The 19093-nt window shown below is 37.0% G+C and overlaps 1 protein-coding gene across 21 annotated transcripts in view; it reads right to left on the bottom strand.

Annotated features, from left to right (window-relative positions):
• LOC122806573 (regulating synaptic membrane exocytosis protein 1-like) overlaps positions 1–19093 on the bottom strand; it is a 3343889-nt gene that overhangs the window by 40845 nt on the left and 3283951 nt on the right. For all 21 annotated transcript variants that reach the window (XM_044077123.1, XM_044077214.1, XM_044077165.1 and 18 more), the window contains one exon: positions 822–923. In XM_044077123.1, coding sequence (XP_043933058.1) covers positions 822–923 — 102 coding nt within the window. The remainder of the gene's footprint in view (positions 1–821; positions 924–19093) is intronic.

A 19093-nucleotide genomic window follows, 5' to 3' on the forward strand; every position in this document is an offset into this window, starting at 1 on the left:
ATGTGAGTCATAAGGAGACATTTAGAAAATTAATTTTCCATCTTCTGCAAACATAAGATCTGCAATTATAAATGCAGTTACAATTATAATTGACATTCATAACATTTAAAATTGTGCAGCCACATGCTAAATTTGATTCACTTTATTGGAAGGCGTACACATTTGCCTACCCTTGACTGTCAATATCACAATGTTTCAGACACAGCAATTAATAAAATTACAGCACTTGAACTCTGTTATTTCTGGAAACTTCTAGTAACTTTGTAAACTTCTGGAAGGAGCTAGTGATACTTTTGAGCAGATAATGTCTGCTAATATAAATAACAGAAGGACTTGTATTTTCATCAAACAACCAGTACATGCATCACAACCTCTCAGAGCAAGAAATCTGGACAAAGCCATAACCAAAAGTGGGACAAAGGCCCAAAAAGAGTGAATTTTTTAAATACTGCTCTTACAAACTTAGAAAATCAGTAGAAGACTAGGTTGTGCATTAGCATGAATGTTCTGAAGTGTATGAAGTCTGAAATTCAAACATCTGTCATTATTCTCTAACTTCAATTTTTAATTATTTGCTATTAATTTGCCAGAAAATCACAATTTTATGAAAAACAGACCAACAAATATGAGGCGAAAATCTGTACAGTTGAGAGGTATCTGATTCACAAACTACACTATTGTTATAAACATTAAAAACATTTTCTCAAAGAATAAAAATGACATACATCAAAACTTTAAAATGAGATTATAATCCAGTCAATGTCTCTACTGCTATAATGAATGCCTGCCATGTGAAAATCTGTAAGAAAACTACATCTTACCAGGAGTAGATTTGGATCCAGGTTTTTGAATGAGACCTCTTGCTCTGATGACTTCAACTTCTAGCTGCCCTTTTTTATCTACCATACCAATCTGAATATCACCTGTAGAAAACAAAATGCTTAGTTTTAGTTCATTAGTTTCCTACATGCACAATATGGTGAGTGAAGCAAAAATGATTCGATGTACTGGTCTTTAAGTGTTTACACTCTACAGAGTTTTATTCTACTGGAATAATTGCATCTTTAACAATGAAAAACCTATTGGCTTGGAAATGTTCTTAGGACATTTGGCATTGAACACTGAACAGTACTCAGGACACAATAACAATGGAATACCAGAAATGTATTTGTTCATATCCATAATAAAGAAATGGCAGGACACAAGACATAACCCATCACTGCATATATTCAACACTTCCTAGCCAAAAGTAAATAACAAAAACATTCAGAAAATGCCAATCCATTAGAAATAAAGATGGAATATTTTACAAATACACAAAAAGGAAGCTAAAAGTCTTGTTTTATACATGTAGTAAAATAAAGTATTTTATGTATATTTCAACATATTTTTTTAAAAAGAACAATTATTAAAACCTACTTAAAGCTCTGGGCTGCTTGACCAAATATAGCCATGTAGTTTCATCAGCTGAAACTGATCATTTCTAAGGAATGTAGTTGTGGTATAGTAATTTAAAGCAAATTGTATTCTTGAATGCAAATTTTATACTGCAAAGTTTGCAACAAGAACAAATAAAGATGTACTGCGCACTCTGCAGCTGACAGCATTGAGTTTTCCCACTTACAGCATCAGAGCAATAAATTGAATTTTTAAATACAAATTGCAGATGTCCAGTGCCACACTCCACAAAAATTGGCTGTACATTATGATATATATATATATATATATATATATATATATATATATATATATATATATATATATATATATTTATGGGTTCCCTTCATAATGTTGAAATACTGAAATCCAGAATTTCAGTATTTCGAAATTATAACACCGAAGCCTTGAAATCCCGAAACACCAGAAGCGCAAAATTCAAAATCCTGAAGTACGGAGATTTTGAATTAGCGCTTCTGGTGTTGTGGTGTGTGAATGGTTAGGTGTTAGTTCGGCTATGTATATATGTGTAAGTGTGTTGGTTAGGGGCTTTAGTGTATGTCAGTGTGTGTTGTGACTGTGATGTGTGTGCGAGGGACTGTAAAATGTTTGGGTGTGATGTACTCTGTGTGTCTAATCGTGCAATCTCGGAGTTAGTATATATAAGTAGGGGGGTGCAGTGGGGCTTACCCTCCTGCTTATATGTGGTGTAGGTTTGTCTGTGTGCTTGTAGAGGGAAGTTGTGTGTATGTTTATGTGTGTGCTCTCTGTGTAGTGTAGATTCGGGATTCTGAGTTTCGCGGTTATGGGTTTTCGGGATTTTAAGGTTTCGGCTATGTAATTTCGAAATACTGAAATTTGGGATTTCAGTATTTCGAGATTTCATAGTGAACCCATATATATATATATGGTTCTACCTCACATAAACGAAACACCAAAACACCGACAACGCAATAACCGAAACCACATAACCGACAGTACAAAAACATGAAATCCCACATGCCCGACAACGAAATAACCGACGGTACACAAACACGAAACCTCATACACTTCACACACCACAATCAACAAACAAAACACATTCCCCGTCCAAAAACCACATACACAACACAAGCACACCAAAATCCCTACAAACCCACACTAAACCTCACATACACAACTACCTACAACCCTAACCCTAAGGTCCGTCACTACACACTTACCTGACCCGCTCCTAACCCTAGCTCACTTATCCCGCCCTAACCCAAACACAATCACTACCGCACACTTACCTGACCCGCTCCTAACCCTAACTCACTTATCCGCCCCTAACCCAAACACAATCACTACCGCACACTTACCTGACCCGCTCCTAACCCTAACTCACTTAACCCACCCTATCCACACTTACCTTACTCGCACCCTAACGTCCGTCACTACCGCATACTTACACAGCCTTTTCCCATTTCGGCATCCTCGGCGTCGGTGCTTTCATCCGTCGGGTCGGTCTTCTGCTTGTCGATCTTCTAGGTCCCGTCGCGTCGGTCTTCTGCACTGTCGATCTTCTGGGGCTCGCGATTTCCCTGTCGATGTTCCGGCGTGTCGTTGAAGTGAGGTAGAACCATATATATATATATATATATATATATATATATATATATATATATATATATATATATATACACACACACACATATACGTACATATACATATATACAAACCTGTACATGTATTGTGTAATACTCACCCTAGCAAAAGCAATCATACTAGTACAAATGAAACTGCAAAGGGCGATGCTTCTTTATAACAAAAATTGGGGTGAATTTCTGAAGCACTGGGTTATACGGTGCAAAGCATGACTTTGCAACAGAGACAGTGTTTTGTGATGTGCCTGGGACTTACACAATAGGATTAGGAAATTAATTGCTATGGGCAGTGATGCATTGTCTGTTCTGCATCAAAACAGTCACTACTGTAATGCTAAGAAGGCATAGCTTATTTATTTCATATATTTTATTGTGTTAGTCAGGTAAATGCACCAGAACATCTCAAAGGCATAACCTTAGGGGAAAGGCTCCATAATACCAACCAGAAGTCCTTTTTTTAGAATAGCCAAACAGCTTCTAAAATAAAGGGGAGCATTTAGAGGAATCCCATGAGATTAATGAGCGAGCAAAAAACTTTAACCAGATATTATCCTGAAGTCAGATTAGAGCCTTGAAGCTGAGGAACAGTAGCCCAAATGCTACACTGCTGTACTGCCCCTGATGTAATGTGAACAGTCAACATTCTGCCCAGCAGCTGGCGGTGCTATAGCTGAACCAGGCAGTTGTGCTTTTAAATATTTTGGATTATGATCACATCTCTGATCATAACCCGCTTATGTTTTCAAGATATGGATGCCTAGAAATTCACCGTCTTGACATCCATAACGAGACTGCATAACAAAGGTTATGACTGAGAAACTTGATCACAATTCTTTAGAGTGCATGGAATTTTATCTGCTCTCATGTATTACAATAGTAAAATAAAGTGTAGGACTACTAAGTGTTTTATAGCTTTGAAAGCTGTACCAACTTACCTCTGCCACACAAAGAGCAGCCACCACAGAATAATGGCAGGAGGCATACAGACCTTTACAACATGACTAAATACTTAATTCAGTGGCTACATGAGTATTTAAATATATTTTAAAGCCTTATAGGCTTCCTGATCATAGCTATCAACTGTCCAGATTTTCGCAGACTGTCCAGACTTTGCCTCATATTTTTTGGTCTGTTCCTCATAAAATATGTAGTTTTCAGGAGAGTCACTAAAGGACTGAAGTCACTAAATAATGACAAGACATATGAGTTTAGGATTTCATATCCTTCAACAAATAAATGCTAACAAGCATCCTATTATTCTAACAACTTTCTAAATTTATAAGAGCAACATTTAGAATCTGATGCTATTTTGGGGCCTTTATCCCCCATTATTTTAGGCTTTGTCTAGATTTCTTCTGCTAATGTATTTGATATTTTTTCCGTGGTTACTGCTGACAGCTGTTAATGATCTACCTCAAGACTAGAGCTTAGAAGTACTTAGGGACACTTACCAAAATTTTGTTAAGCACCATTTTGCTGTCATAAAGATGCTTATTAAGCACCATTATGATTTCAGAAAGTTCCTTAACATCCTTGTCTTTATCCTAATGTCAGTCCATAATTGCAGCTTTTATGCACTAAAGAAAACTATGCAAATTATTAGGACAGTAGGGTTGTCATTGCATACCTGAGCTAGGAAGGCCATATGGCATGTCAATGAGCCGGTCCATGACAATTAATAATATAACATGAAAAGGCAGATTTTCAGTGGGAAAGGGGAATAACCCAGTTGTTGGAAGAAGGGATGTTAACTACTGTTATACCACCGGGTGAAGCATCACAAGACGCAATCACAAGCACACCAGTGGAAATGGAAGAAGACAACTGACAAAAAGGTTAGTCTGCCAGCAGGGGGGGTGGTATGCAGAGTACTCCAATGAACTCTATGATAATTAAGGAAGTAGGAGGTGCAATTTTGCTGACTGGCAGACTTTATAAGCAGAAGATTTCAACTATAAACAGGAGGCATGGGAACATAGGGCTCTGACTACTTGAAAGAAATAGAGGGGTCAAAGAGGGATCTGACACTGCCAAGCTAGAGGGTGCTTGGATTGTTATACGGTTTGGCATGCTAAGGTAATTGCACCACTAACTACCACTAATTGCACCACTAACTGCTATGATGTAGTAAAACAAAACATTTAAGAAAATGCAGAACATAGTTTTATATAAGCATGTTCACCATATTTCTTTATCCAAAACATACTAACTGCCCACAAGTGTACCTAATTGCTGCAAAGCAGTCTCAGCAAACTGTCCAACTGGTATAATTACATTTTTCCTTTTCTTTTTTTTTTTGTAAACAAGGCTTGAACCTCTAGGCTCAGATATTCCCTCTCTGAACATTATGCCCTTCCTCTGGCAGCACTTTCAATATTGTAAAGTACAAACATTTCAAGATACTGGTAGCTGGGGCAGTAAAAGTCCCCAAAATTAAATGCAGCCCCAGCCTTAGTTGGTGGCACTCACTGACTCCTGATGACCTCTCTGTGAATTTGCACAATTTGCATGTGATATGCATGTGCACATAGGTGTGTAAAGACTAGACTTTGCAGGGCCTATTACTGAGCAAGACTGATTATATGATACAAACGTAACTGTGACATACCTACCTATTTTTAGGTACATGCATGCCACAAAATTTAATGCATTAAACCCTGAAATCTTGTAACATCGCTTGTTAATTGGTACATCTGACAAGGCCAGACCATAGCCTCTCATTTGTTACCTAAATTATATAAAACCTTAACTGCAAACTAGAAATAACTGACCAGATATACTCTGGAAACAACAAGGCACAGAGACACATGCGTGAGTAATAAATAAAGACCACCTCAACTTCTCATTTCCTTTAAGTTAAAAGATGTAGCTCATATTCAACCAACAGTTTATACTAGGCTAATTGCTGTTTTGGATCATTTTAATCCTAGCCAATTTACCCTTGGGAAGAATCAAACCCTGTACCTCCTGTCTGTGAGGTAAACACTTTAACCATTATGCCACCCCACAACTCCCAACCTTATTCATTATAATGCCCCATATCCTTACCTTATATCCACTAGCTCCACAGTCACACAAATGTGAGGTAATAGGCATATCCTCATACAAGGCAACATTTCTACCTCACCATAACCAGTTCCAGCAAAACATCATCCCGGTAAATACACATAAAAACTCATACCTACACCCAACAAACACTCTACTGTCAGTCACAAATTTCCAACATTATCACTTACCTTACCACCACAACCTAATATATATGATCACCTTGCACTCTGTAACTTTTACACTCACTTATGGTCACTTCATCCACACTGCACAATGAATACCAATGTGACAGGTCAACCACGTGTTGTTTTTGAATAGCATTGGTTGCAGTATAATGATATTATATTGAAAGTAAAGCCTGGGAGAGTGGTTCTGAAGTTGCTGGTTATGCCACTACATGGCAACTGAGCAAAAATGCTGGGGGAGGGGGGGGGCTATGGTCTTTGGAATTAGAACAGAGAGAGTTACTTTGGCAACTTAAACTAAATGCCTTTGCCTTCCCTGGTTTAAATGAAAATTGTTCCTTAGATTGCTTACTCAAACTGAAATCTCTGGAAAGATGAAATTTTGGTTATTTGTAACTTAATAGTTCATCTGATTTGGTCCTTATATGTAGACTAGCTGTTTAGAAATCCCTGCCAGTTTTGAATGTTTTTCTATAACTATAACTATAACTTTAATTGTAAGTAATTTTAATGATTTAATTATTTTACTGATTGCTTAATTGATTTGATGGTGAATATATATAACGCGGTCAGGTGACTTTTTGACTTTGTCTGAAGAAGTTCATGTGGAATACTGTTTGAATGAAAGCGCTTACCAGGAGTTTTACTTTGAATAAATAATTTTTGGTTTTATTTGGCTGCATCCTTTTTTATTCACCTGTTTTGGTTGTTTTTGGTGGTGTTTTAGTTTATCTTTATCCATTTGTGATTCGTAATCTAAGCATGGATCAAGAATAGTTTGCCAATTCTCAAATGCTTTTTTTCCACGAGCCTGTCTGGATCAAATTCTGGCAGGGACCTGAACAGTAAATTGGCTGCCTTGTTACAAAGGCTTTCTCAATGTGTAGACGAGTTGGCAGCCAAATTCGACTCAAGTACTAGCAGTTGTATTGGGCCCATGGGTGTTGCGGCATCTTGTAACGTAAGCAGCATGTCTACTAGTATGTTTTCCTCTCTACCTCCTACAGTCATTACTAATCCTGTCCCTTCTATGGCAGCTAATTTGGTAACCAACTTGGGAACAGTTGCCAATATAGAAGGTAATGTGAGGATTCCTGCGAATGTGGCTACTTTTTGCAATAGGAATGAGTTTAATGAAATACCAACAAATTCAGCAATATGATTTATCGTTAGAGCAAGTGGGTCTGAGTTCTAGCATTCCTTCACTAAAAGACTGGTTAAAAGAACCCGCCTGTTTGGTTTCCAACGTTTTTTACCGCAATTATGCTGGTCAAGAGGGTGGTGGCTCTGACGGGCACCAAAGTATTATTAGCAACCTTAAACAGTTCGATCATAAAATGCTTAAAATAAAGAAGTTTCCAGAATGAAATACTTTATTTAAAAGAATGTGTAAAAAGGCAACATTTCCCAAAGGGGCTCTGCCAGTGGCATTACCCTAATGGCTTAGTAAAAAATTCAGCACTTCATTTAGAGCTCCTTCAACTTTTTGATAAACAAGGTTGTGAGTTTCTAAATGTATTAATAAAACACTACACTTTACAAGTTGAACTGTTAATACAGGATGTAGAATTGTTGGAAAGGGACATTAAAAAACATGTTGACTTTTTCCGCTATAAGTACGATTTCTGCCTTGTCTTTTCAATTATTGAAGCTTCCGTGGAAAAGATACGATGGAATAAAATTTAAAAAACTTGAGCGTGACAGGGTAGATTACTTGAATGGGACTGCATACCCACCTCCTCCATCATCACAGGTCTGGGGACTTGCATATATTAATATTAATAATGGTGATGGTTCTGGTGACAATAATAACATTGTGAATGAAGGTAATGGCCACTCCCCCACACCAACAGGTGCCAACGAGGAAACTTATGCAGAAGCTGTAAGCCGAAGTGATCGTTTGAGTCAACAAAACAAACAGAGGGATGGATCCAACCACAGACAATATTCACAGCCTGAATAATCCAATCAGGGTTTTCGGTTGAACAAGGGGAAGGGCCAACAGAACAACAAGCATCAGCAAGTACAGAACCAATGTTCGCAAAAACGGTATCACAAATGGAAATAAATTACCTGGACTTTGACTTAAATATTATGCCTCCAAAACCAGATATCCTCATGAATGTGGAAGGCGATTTCCATATATATAATTTGTCATCGTATGGAGTGGCTCCCGATTTAGTTCAACTTTTGGCCAAAGGTCTCACGTTTGTTCCCTCATCAAGAGCTGACTTTCCAGGGACACTACTGGAGTTAAAGGTATATATAATGAAATTAAACCTTAATTTGTTCATGGGACTTAGAAGTGACTATAACAATGATCCTAATAATGTTTTTAAAATTGCCAGCTTGTACAACCCCCCACTGCATCCAAACTTGTCTCTTTTTGAGAAAATATGTGAGTTAGGTTTCAGAACTAACCTTTCAAGTTTGAATTCTGTTACTAATGCTAATAATTTAACTAAAGTGGAAAGGGATATGCTGACAGATTTGAGAACACGAAAGGTTTGGGTTATGAAACTTGTTAGGGGGGGCGGGTTGGTTTTTATGGATGAGGGTGATTATATTTATAGAATGATGTCTATACTTAATACTGGTAATTATGAGAAGGTTTCTTTGAATGAGTTGACTGGCTCATATAGAAGAATAAGAGCCCATATTAATGAACTTTTTTATGGAGGCTACCATATACATCAACATGTTCAATTATTTGAATGTTTTAGCCTCTTGCATTCCAGTGATTTTTGGAATCCTAAAAATCCATAAAAATCTTGACAACCCACCCCTCCAACTTATTGTTAATAGGAGGCAATCTATCACATATGCTTCTGTCAGGGTCTATATTATATCCTCGAATGCTTAAAAAAGCAAACGCTGATTGATCGAACTTATTTTCGCGAAACTGCAAAATATCGAAGTAGCAGAAACTCAAATTTTTTCCTAGGGAAAGAATTCTGTTGTCCGTTTCTGTTGCTTCAGTATTTTCAGTGTTATGGTGGAAAGCTACCGGTTGGATTCAGGTAAGTGTGCGATTGTGTGGATGTGAGTGTTAGGGTGATTTAGGTGAGTTAGGTTTAGGGCTCGGGTTAGGTGTGTGTGCGATTGAGTGGACATGAGGGTTAGGGCGGATTTAAGTGAGTTAGGGTTAGGGAGTGGGTGAGGTGAGTGTGCGATAGTGACGGACCTTAGGGTTAGGGTTTGGGTTAAGGTAAGTGGGTAGTTAGTGGTGTGTGCATAGTTTAGTGTAGGGTTAGGTATCAGATTTTAGGTGTATGTGTGTGGATTTCTGTTTGTTTGGTGTGCTTGTGTTGTGTGTATGTGTTTTGGATCAGCGATTTTTTTCCCTGGGAAAAAAATCGCTGATCTGACAGTTCGTGATTGTAAGCTTTCGCTTAAATCAGGTCGATCAATCAGCGTTCGCTTTTTTAAGCATTCGATGATATAATATAGACCCCTTCTGTGAAATTTATAGACAATATACTAAAAAGTATTTAATTTCAGAGAAACAAATGTGCCGTGATTCTTGGAGTTTCCTTGAAGAACTGAATAAACTCCAGTATTATAAAAATTATAATTACCTTACAGTGGATGTCAAGGATTTTTACATGGTAATTCCCCAAGATATGGGGGTTAGTTGGGTCTCCGAGTTTTTGGTTACGAAGGGAGCTGAGCACCGAGAAATTTATTTGATAGAAACCTTACTAGATATTGTATTAAGAAATAACCTCATATTATTTAATGGGGATTTCTTTTTACAAAAAATTGGTGTGGCAATGGGGTCCCCTTGCAGAGCCATTTTTGCCAACATTGTTATGGCATACTGGAAAAGGGAATATATTTTAGTAAATTCTTCTTCCTCTGAACAAATAGTATGGTATACTAGATGCCTGGATGACATCTTTTTAATTTGGAAAGGGGATAGAGAGTCAGCCAATAATTTTGTAACCTACATTAATAACACTACTGAATTTTTACAATTCACTTACCACTTTGATGACTTGTCCATTAACTTCTTGGATGTCCTGTTGGTTAAGGATCTACCAAATAATAGACATGCAGAAAGAATTTTTAGGAAGCCTACTTACTCAAATACCTTTCTCCACTTTGATATTGCTCACCCCTTCTCTCAAAAAAGAGTGGTTGTTAAGGGTCAACTTGTTAGGGCAGCTGGTGTGACATCATTAGACCAGGATTTTAAGGAAGAATGTAATAAATTAAAAAATATGTTTTTGAAAAGAGCTTACCCACTTGACCTGATTGATGACCTGATACTTAGAAGTTGATATTAAGAGAAAAATGGACACTTTGTTCCAATACTGAATAAAGGGACCAACGTTGAATTGAGTGTTTTAAACACTTCAGCTGTACTAAATACTGCTTCAAATACTATATTAGCTGATTGTCAGGATCATTTTTCACGTAGTTTTATTACACCTTATTCTTTTGATAGTACCATAATAAGAAATATAAGTTTTAAGAACTGGGTGATAATTACAGAGGACCCTACTATTAGGTCAAAAGTGGGTCTTAGACCTAGAATAATTTATAAGAGGGGTCGTACTATTAGGAACTTACTTGAAAGGCCTCTACCCCCTGTTATGTCCAAGTGGGGTATGAAAAAATGTGGACATTGCACCTACTGTAAGTTTATTAGTACTGGAGATTGTTTCAATGTCCATGGTGTCTATTATAATATTAAAGGGACTTTTAATTAATTGTGTCTCATCAGGTATTATATACTTTGTTCAATGCCAGGTGTGCATAAAATAGAGAGACACCTAAAATGGCGTATTTATGAACATCAGTATAGTATTAGTAGAAAGAATTTAATTAATGCCCTGGCCATGCATATTGTAGAAAACCCTAATCATTTCTTTAACTACATGGCAATTGAGCAAGTATTAAAAAATGCTAGGGGGGGGCATGGTCTTTGGAATTAGAACTGAGAGAGTTACTTTGGCAACTTAAACTAAATGCCTTTGCCTTCCCTGGTTTAAAAGAAAATTGTTCCTTAGGTTGCTTACTCAAACATGAAATCTCTGGAAAGATGAAATGTTGGTTATTTGTAACTTAATAGTTCGTTTGATTTGGTCCTTATATGTAGACTAGCTGTTTAGAAATCCCTGCCAGTTTTGAATGTTTGTCTGTAACTATAAATATAACTTTAATTGTAAGTAATTTTAATGATTTAATTATTTTATTGATTGCTTAATTGATTCGATGGTGAATATATAACATGGTCAGGTGAATTTTTTACTTTGTCTGAAGAAGTTCATGTGGAATACTGTTTGAACGAAAGAGCTTACCAGGAGTTTTACTTTGAATACATCATTTGTGGTTTTATTTGGCTGCATCACTTTTATACACCTGTTTTGGTTGTTTATCCCAATGAAAAGTTATTTTAATCTAGGACTAGCCCTCAGTTATATTATAATGAGATCAACAGAAAGTTTTCAGGTTAGAAAATGTTGCGGATAAATGTATACAAAAGCAAGTGGATGGCCATGTAAAAGGATATCTATGGGAATGTCATGAGGTTAATGAATATGATGGGGAAAATCTCTAATTTAGGAGAGAAGTTTGGTTCTTTTTTGTCAACAGGTGCTGATAAGGGCTTTGAAATTAGGAATGCTGTGACGACAGATGTGGGAAGAGAGGAAGATTTCAAATTATATAGCACATGTTCTGAAAATAGTTATACTATACTTACTTTCTTAATTAAAATCTGTATATTTCTCAGGGTGTTTAGCAACAATATGAACTACATATATTTAAAGTTATTAGACGTTTCCAGAGTAAAGCTAGATAGAAACATAGCTGTATTTCCAAATGTTATGGTTGGATAAAGCTTTGTCAAAAATTTAAATAAGGTCATGGTTTCATATTAAATTGGCTAAGAAGAGGCTTTGGTTGTCAATTCAGATAGTTAGGCATACTAAAGTCATTGGCAGTTTGGGATGGACTGAGATCATCTGACTGTAAACATTGACCCTGAGCAATTTTGGAATGTGAAACTTTGTTTGAAGAAGTGGGAGTGAGAAGTATAGACACTGGTGGGGGGTTGGGAGATTATATCTTCTAGAGCTTCACAGTATGAATAGGCAAGTCAGGTTAATTTAAATTAGTGCAGTCTTTTAGATGAGTAGGACAGAGGGAAGGATTTACAGCTGTTATGCAAGGATGATATGTGAGATCAGTTTTGAAGTGTACATTTAGTAGATCAGGATTATTTTTCAAATTATATGTATTAAAGGATGTACTGTTTTGGGGGGGACTGCATTCAACTTATGCATGTCGATATCTTTTAGTGCATATTTCCTATAAGATTTTGGGAATAGAAAATTAAGGGTTGAGAGATGTGATGTGTGTAGACATTCTGTATGTGACAGTACTGTGGAGTTTGTAGTATGTGGAATAATTATTAAGCTGTGCATTAACTGAAGCCATGTTGACTTGGTCACACTCAGGACTGAATCCCTCTGTACCATGGAGCTGGCATTCTTTCAATTTTTAATAAGACTTCATCTGCAGTAAGGAGTCGCCAGATACGAGTGTAGCTTTTTGGATTTTTTTTCCCACGTAAGTAGGACAACACAGACAAGGCCACAAAAACTACCAGTATAACACAGTTCTCAATTGCAGTAGGGCACTATGTGCTTAACAGTAGAGGGACTTTACTGCAAGTGGGGCTGCAGTGAAACAATGCCTGTCATAATACGATGGCACCACTAATCCCACTCAAACACAAGTGAGCATTTCACAAAACAGGTACTTATAACAGGTAGCGTACAGGGAAGCACTCTTCACCCTTCCATTGCACAACACCTATTCTGAAGCTGGAAAACAATGCCACACCCTTATACTTTGTGTTCTCTGCCAGAACATCTGTAGCTATTTCTGATACTTCACAAGTCATACAACCTTGCTACATCACATGATGAGCATGCCCACCTGAGCCTTGATTTCCTTAAAACAGGCAAAACTGTAAGCCAGTCTAGTCTATATTCAAAAACCACTCTCCATCATTATTCTGAGAGTGATGTCAGGACACGTGACAATGAGCTGTAGAGTATCCGTTACACAAGACAATTTACTCTCTCACATGCTGTTGGTAATTAGACTTCACAAATAATTACCTGTTTCAAAAATTCAATGTTGTTTATAGCCTAAAATAAGAAGATGGCAACATCACTTTTTTGTATTCTGATTACTATGGCATTAAATTTAAGAAAGAAACAAATTATAAAAAAAAAAAAAAAAAAAAAAAAAAAAAAAAGCTGATAAACCATGTCAGCAGTTACTTGATTTTTAAAGGGCTTGTTTAATTAATTTCCAGTATTCAAGACTGGATGCCTAGTGTGATATGCTTATCAGTAAAACCGTTAACGTGCTTCTCATTTAGAAATTATTATTCACGGTGAGCCATACATACTGTAGGAAATATAACTATAATTAAAAAGGCTTAGAAAAGGAGCTCAATGGCAGTTATGACAAACAATATTTCCTGTATGCATAGATCCCACTAAGAACTTCTTGGCAGGTTATTAGCGAAAGAATAAACTGTGACAAGGATTAGCAGGAAGTAGAAAGCAAAGGATTTCATTCTGAAGCCATTTATTTATAGCTTTCTACCAAATGTGCACATCAACTGAAGAACTGTGAGACTTAAGCAAAAATATGTCCTGACTGCAAAATAATTGAATGAGTCTTAACAAGCACTACCAAACTACAGTAGGTGAGCAGTCACAATGTGCACGGTTTCGATAGGTACTGAAGTAATAACTACCCACAGATGCTTCTTTTAAAGATAAAAACTGCTATAGTTTAGCAAACTTAATAATACCCATAGGCAATTAGTATGAAAAAGGTCTGGAACAGGTCAGAATAATCTCTTGCAAAATGTCAGGCTTTGTCACTGAGTTAGCATTCTTCAATAACATTTGTTCCCAAGGCAGTGTGAAAGAATTGCTATTAGGGCCAACAGTAAAGTAATCAATAGAATTTTTTTACCATAGGCTATAACATAACAGGATGTGGATGTTAAGTTTACAAGTGTAATGTGACTTGAAAATGTATATCTCTACAAATGAAAAGGCTACTGTATTGTGCATTACCTGGATCATGAAAAAGGTTACTAAAGCCAAATACAGCAAAAAAGAGCAAAGAATAAAGAAGGACACATACCAGCACTACCAGATATATCTGCTATAGAAGGGAACAAATATATGTCCTTTCCCTGCTATTGTGTAATCTTGGAGAAGTTGGTGTGTTTAATAAACGGGAGTGTGCACCCCACATGTGAGCTTCATGGAGGGCTCGGCCCCTTGCAAGAAACAGTAGGTTGTTATTTGCATGCTCCAACTTATGTTTTGGGGTATGCTTACTTTAATATTGATATCGCGTTGTTTTCTTGATGATAACTGGTACTCCTCTCTCTCTCTCTCTCTCTCTCTATATATATATATATGGTTTCACTTCATATTGCCAAAATGCTGAAATATCGAATTTCAGCATTTCGACAGTATAAAGCCGAAACCATCAAAACACCAACACCTCACAATCACGAAATCACATCATCGAACACACAGCATACAGCACACAACACACAAACCATAACACCCACACCACACAACACTAAAATACAACACAACACCACACAGACACACACCCCTACACTACACAAATGCAGGGGGGCAAGCACCCCTGCACCCCCCACACCCCCCTACTTATATATACTAACTCTGAGATTGCACAAACAGTAAAAAAAAAAAAATCACACACAGCCAACGCACACACTCATACCTCCACCTCTCTAACCCACTCGTACAAGTTACAAAAACACTCACGTACACTCACTCACCTTAAACTGCAGACACTATCCCAGCCGAACACTTCAGTAAGGTAACATAAATGCACAAGTACAAATTTGACATAGTCCTATTAGCGATTATGCACTTTCGTTATTTTGAGGTTTTGGCTTCATGGACATGAATTGCTGAAATTCAGTATTTCAGCAATTCACGTTTATGAAGTGGAAAGACCACAGAAGTACCTCACCAAGAGGATCATGGGCCTCAAAGGGATGCCCTATACATCTCGTCTAAGAAAACTCCAGCTTTACTCGGGTGCTTACCGCCTGCTCAGAGGTGATGTCTGCCTGAAGTATAAGGCCATGTCCAACTCGGAATTAATGGACATGCTCCACCTCAAGAAAACCAAATCTCTTAGAGCCACACTCTCCACTGAACTAAACCTCAGCACAACAATTAACAGGACATGCTGGAGGGATAGATTCCTGTCTCAGAGACTTCCCTCGCTCTGGAATAGAATCCCAGTTTATGTTAGGCAGAGCCCCTCGCTGACTCTCTTCAAGAGAAATCTTGACGAGTGGATGGGAAATTGTTGGTTTACCCCTGGGATCACTTCAGTGACCCTGCTAGACAGAGGCCCGGGAAACTAATTTAAAGGGGAGGCGAAAGCCAACACATTCTGGCTAGGCTTATAAATGCCCGTGGGCAGATAGCCTAGTACCTACCTATGAACCTATGAAACCATATATATATATTTATATATATGTATATATGTATGTATATATATATATATATATATATATATATATATATATATATATATATATATCTGTATATATGGGTCTACTTTCATTCACTGAAACCTCATTTCACTGAATTTCAAATCAGCCTCAAAAAAAAAAATCACTGAAAGTTCAGCCTACTTAGCTTTTAGATTTATGAATCTCATTTCACTGAAAGCTAACAATATAAAATCAAAAGTAGCCCCCACACCCCCCCCTAACTTTATATACTAACTCCTGGATCGCACTATAGTGGGGAAAAGGGCATATACGTTTTATATGCCCAACAGTTCTTACATTCAGTGAAATGTGAATCAGTAAAATGAGTTTCCAGTGATTTCAGCTTTCAGTGATTTGGTGTGTGTTTTTTGAAATTCAGTGAAATGAGTTTTCAATGAATCAAAGTAGACCCATATATTTATATATATATATATATATATATATATATATATATATATAGTTTACTTTCTGGTCAAAATATTGAGGCTAAATGCCAACAGTCTAACGAAACTAAACATCGAATTCAGCATTTTCGACATTCTCCATTATTTTTCCCTGCTGCCACTTATCGGCCTGCTTTCCAGAAGTATGAATGTACACATTTCAATACTGCAAACTACTGTAATTAACGTTTTTGCAGAGCGGAAAGCCTCTTGCACAACCCACACCCCCTGAAATTATATATTACAACTGCAAGATCACACTACAGTGAGGAAAAGGGTAAATTTCTCCATCTGCACTGTACCGCGATCTGCATTTGTAAAGTTGACCTCATATTAGTGAATGCACAGTGGCATTTGCTAAAGGACACTCGTTAAATTGCAGTTCGACAATGCAAGAATTAGCCAACACACACTTGACATTCCCGTGTTTGCTGAACTGTAATTGTACATTTTGATAGTAAACCATATTTTTATATATATATATATATATATATATATATATATATATATATATATATAAACACACATATATATGACTGTGTGTCTGTGTTTGTGTACATGTATGTACAAACATGCATAGTATAATGCAATATGAGAGTATCAAATAAAAACAGTCTTAAACCAGGTTACCACACTACTAGTGTCTGCTTACAGGGTCTATATAATCAAATCGAAGATTTAAAATCTCAAAATGCTCTGAAGAGTGAAAATGCTGGAACTTGAAGTGCTTTTTTTGAGATTGTGGTACAGTGAAGATCAGAATATTTGCCCTTTCCTCACTGCAGTGCGATCTCAGAGTTGGAATATATTTTGAGTGAGGGGCATATTCCCCCCACAGTAAGGAGTTTGAGTTCCAGCATTTTCGCTCTTTAGAGCATTCGAAATTTTAAATATTCGATCTGATGATACAGACCCCTCCATACAGACTAAAGACCATCTCGTCCATGTGGAGCTTGAAAATTCATGCATGTGTTTGGAGGTATGGATGAATGACACTGTTCCTTATACTGGTATGCCAGTGCCCTGAAGATATCTTATTTATTCTACTGGGATTCAGATAAATTGAGTACACATCCTTGTCTGCAGTGTTTACCTTCTTCCTTTGAGCATTATGCCAGATCATGGCTTTACACATCCCACCTTTACTTCTTTAGCAAGCCATATCCTGTAGAAGTACACTGTTTTATTTCATTGCTCACTCTTCAAGGGCACAACTCCCAGGCTAAATTAATTACATGGTTTAAAGCTACAAGCATATAACTACTGGTTTATCTTATTTGCAGTCACAGAGGGCCATACAATCATGAGTGACATGTCAATCCACTGCAGGATATCCAATCATCCATTCACATACGTCATGAATGCCTGAGTGCAATATAACCATACAATAATACCCCATGAAAATGGTTCTGTTTACATGTAAGATTAACCCACGGACTTGTATTTCTCTTTTTTTAAACAGCAGTCCTTGTCTCATTGAAGTGGCAGGCAGTTTACCTTTATTACTATCCTGCACTTTGTAATTTGCTACAAAGTGTTTTCTATAGCTTGTTCATTTTGACTGTACAGTTCCACAGTATGCAGTCTGTCCCCAGTACCTCTAAACCTCTTAGAGCAAGAAATCTGGACAAAGCCATGAATAAAAGTGGGACAAAAAAACAAAAATAGGGACAATTTTTAAATATTGTTCTTACAATCTTAGAAAGTTGATAGAATAACAGGTTTGAATTAGCATGAATTTTCTGAAGGATATGTAATCTGAAACTCAAATGTCATTATTTTTGAACTTCAGTCTTTAATGATTTACCACTAACTTGCCAGAAAACCACAAAGTTCTGAAAACTGGATCAAAACTTTGAGGCCAAAATCTGGACAGCTGACACCCTATGCACCACCATTGATAATATGTATATGTAGCTTAGGTTTGGATTGTACTGCTATATGGAGTATTTCTAACATTTAGGACTGATATTTGGTCTATTTTCTTCAAGTTTGGTGAGAATTATAGCTGAGTTAATTACAGCTAAAACTAAACTTGAAGAATAGAGACTTTTGGTTGCATTTGACTTGCATGCGCCAGATGGCTTGTGGAAGAAGAAAAAAGGACCTACATATTTGATTATTGTTTTAAAACAGATGTGCATATAGATTCATAAACCTGGATGCACTTTCACAACATATGCTTATTTAGCCCTACAGGTGACAATACTTGAATGTTCTTGGCAAATATCCTTGGTCACACACTAGAAATTCATCAGAGTAAACTAGAATGAGTACCTTACTTCACTGAGATTAATACTGACAATACAAGATTTGTATTAACTTATACTTCTCTCAGGCAGGATGAAAGCATAGATGGTGGGGCCAGATGCCTTTATAATGTGAAGGCAGCAAGGGTGTTATACTGGGCCATGCATGCTTACCACAGATGATGTGTGCTGGCCTATGTTTTGCTAAGCCCTGGATTCCACCAGGATAGTAGGCAGTGCATGTATTTATTGTACATTTCATAATAACAATGGAGACAGGTTGGCTGTCAGATCTGCTCCCTCAGAAGCCAATTTCTGTCACTCAGTATGATAGTGAAAGCCACATGGTACTGGTACTGGCAAACACCTAGTGACAATGTGCTGACTTAACTGATTTATGAGTGCAAGCTCATGTGGAGAGTTTAGTGGCATCCATGTTGTTATTTGGTAGCTGGTGTGATACCCATTTATTAGGTTACATTTCGTAGATGGGTAGAATCATTAGGCTTGCCAT

The sequence above is a fragment of the Protopterus annectens genome, chromosome 1.part1 (genome assembly GCF_019279795.1).
Source record: "Protopterus annectens isolate FY-2018-M chromosome 1.part1, PAN1.0, whole genome shotgun sequence".
NCBI classification, from domain to species: Eukaryota; Metazoa; Chordata; order Ceratodontiformes; family Protopteridae; genus Protopterus; species Protopterus annectens.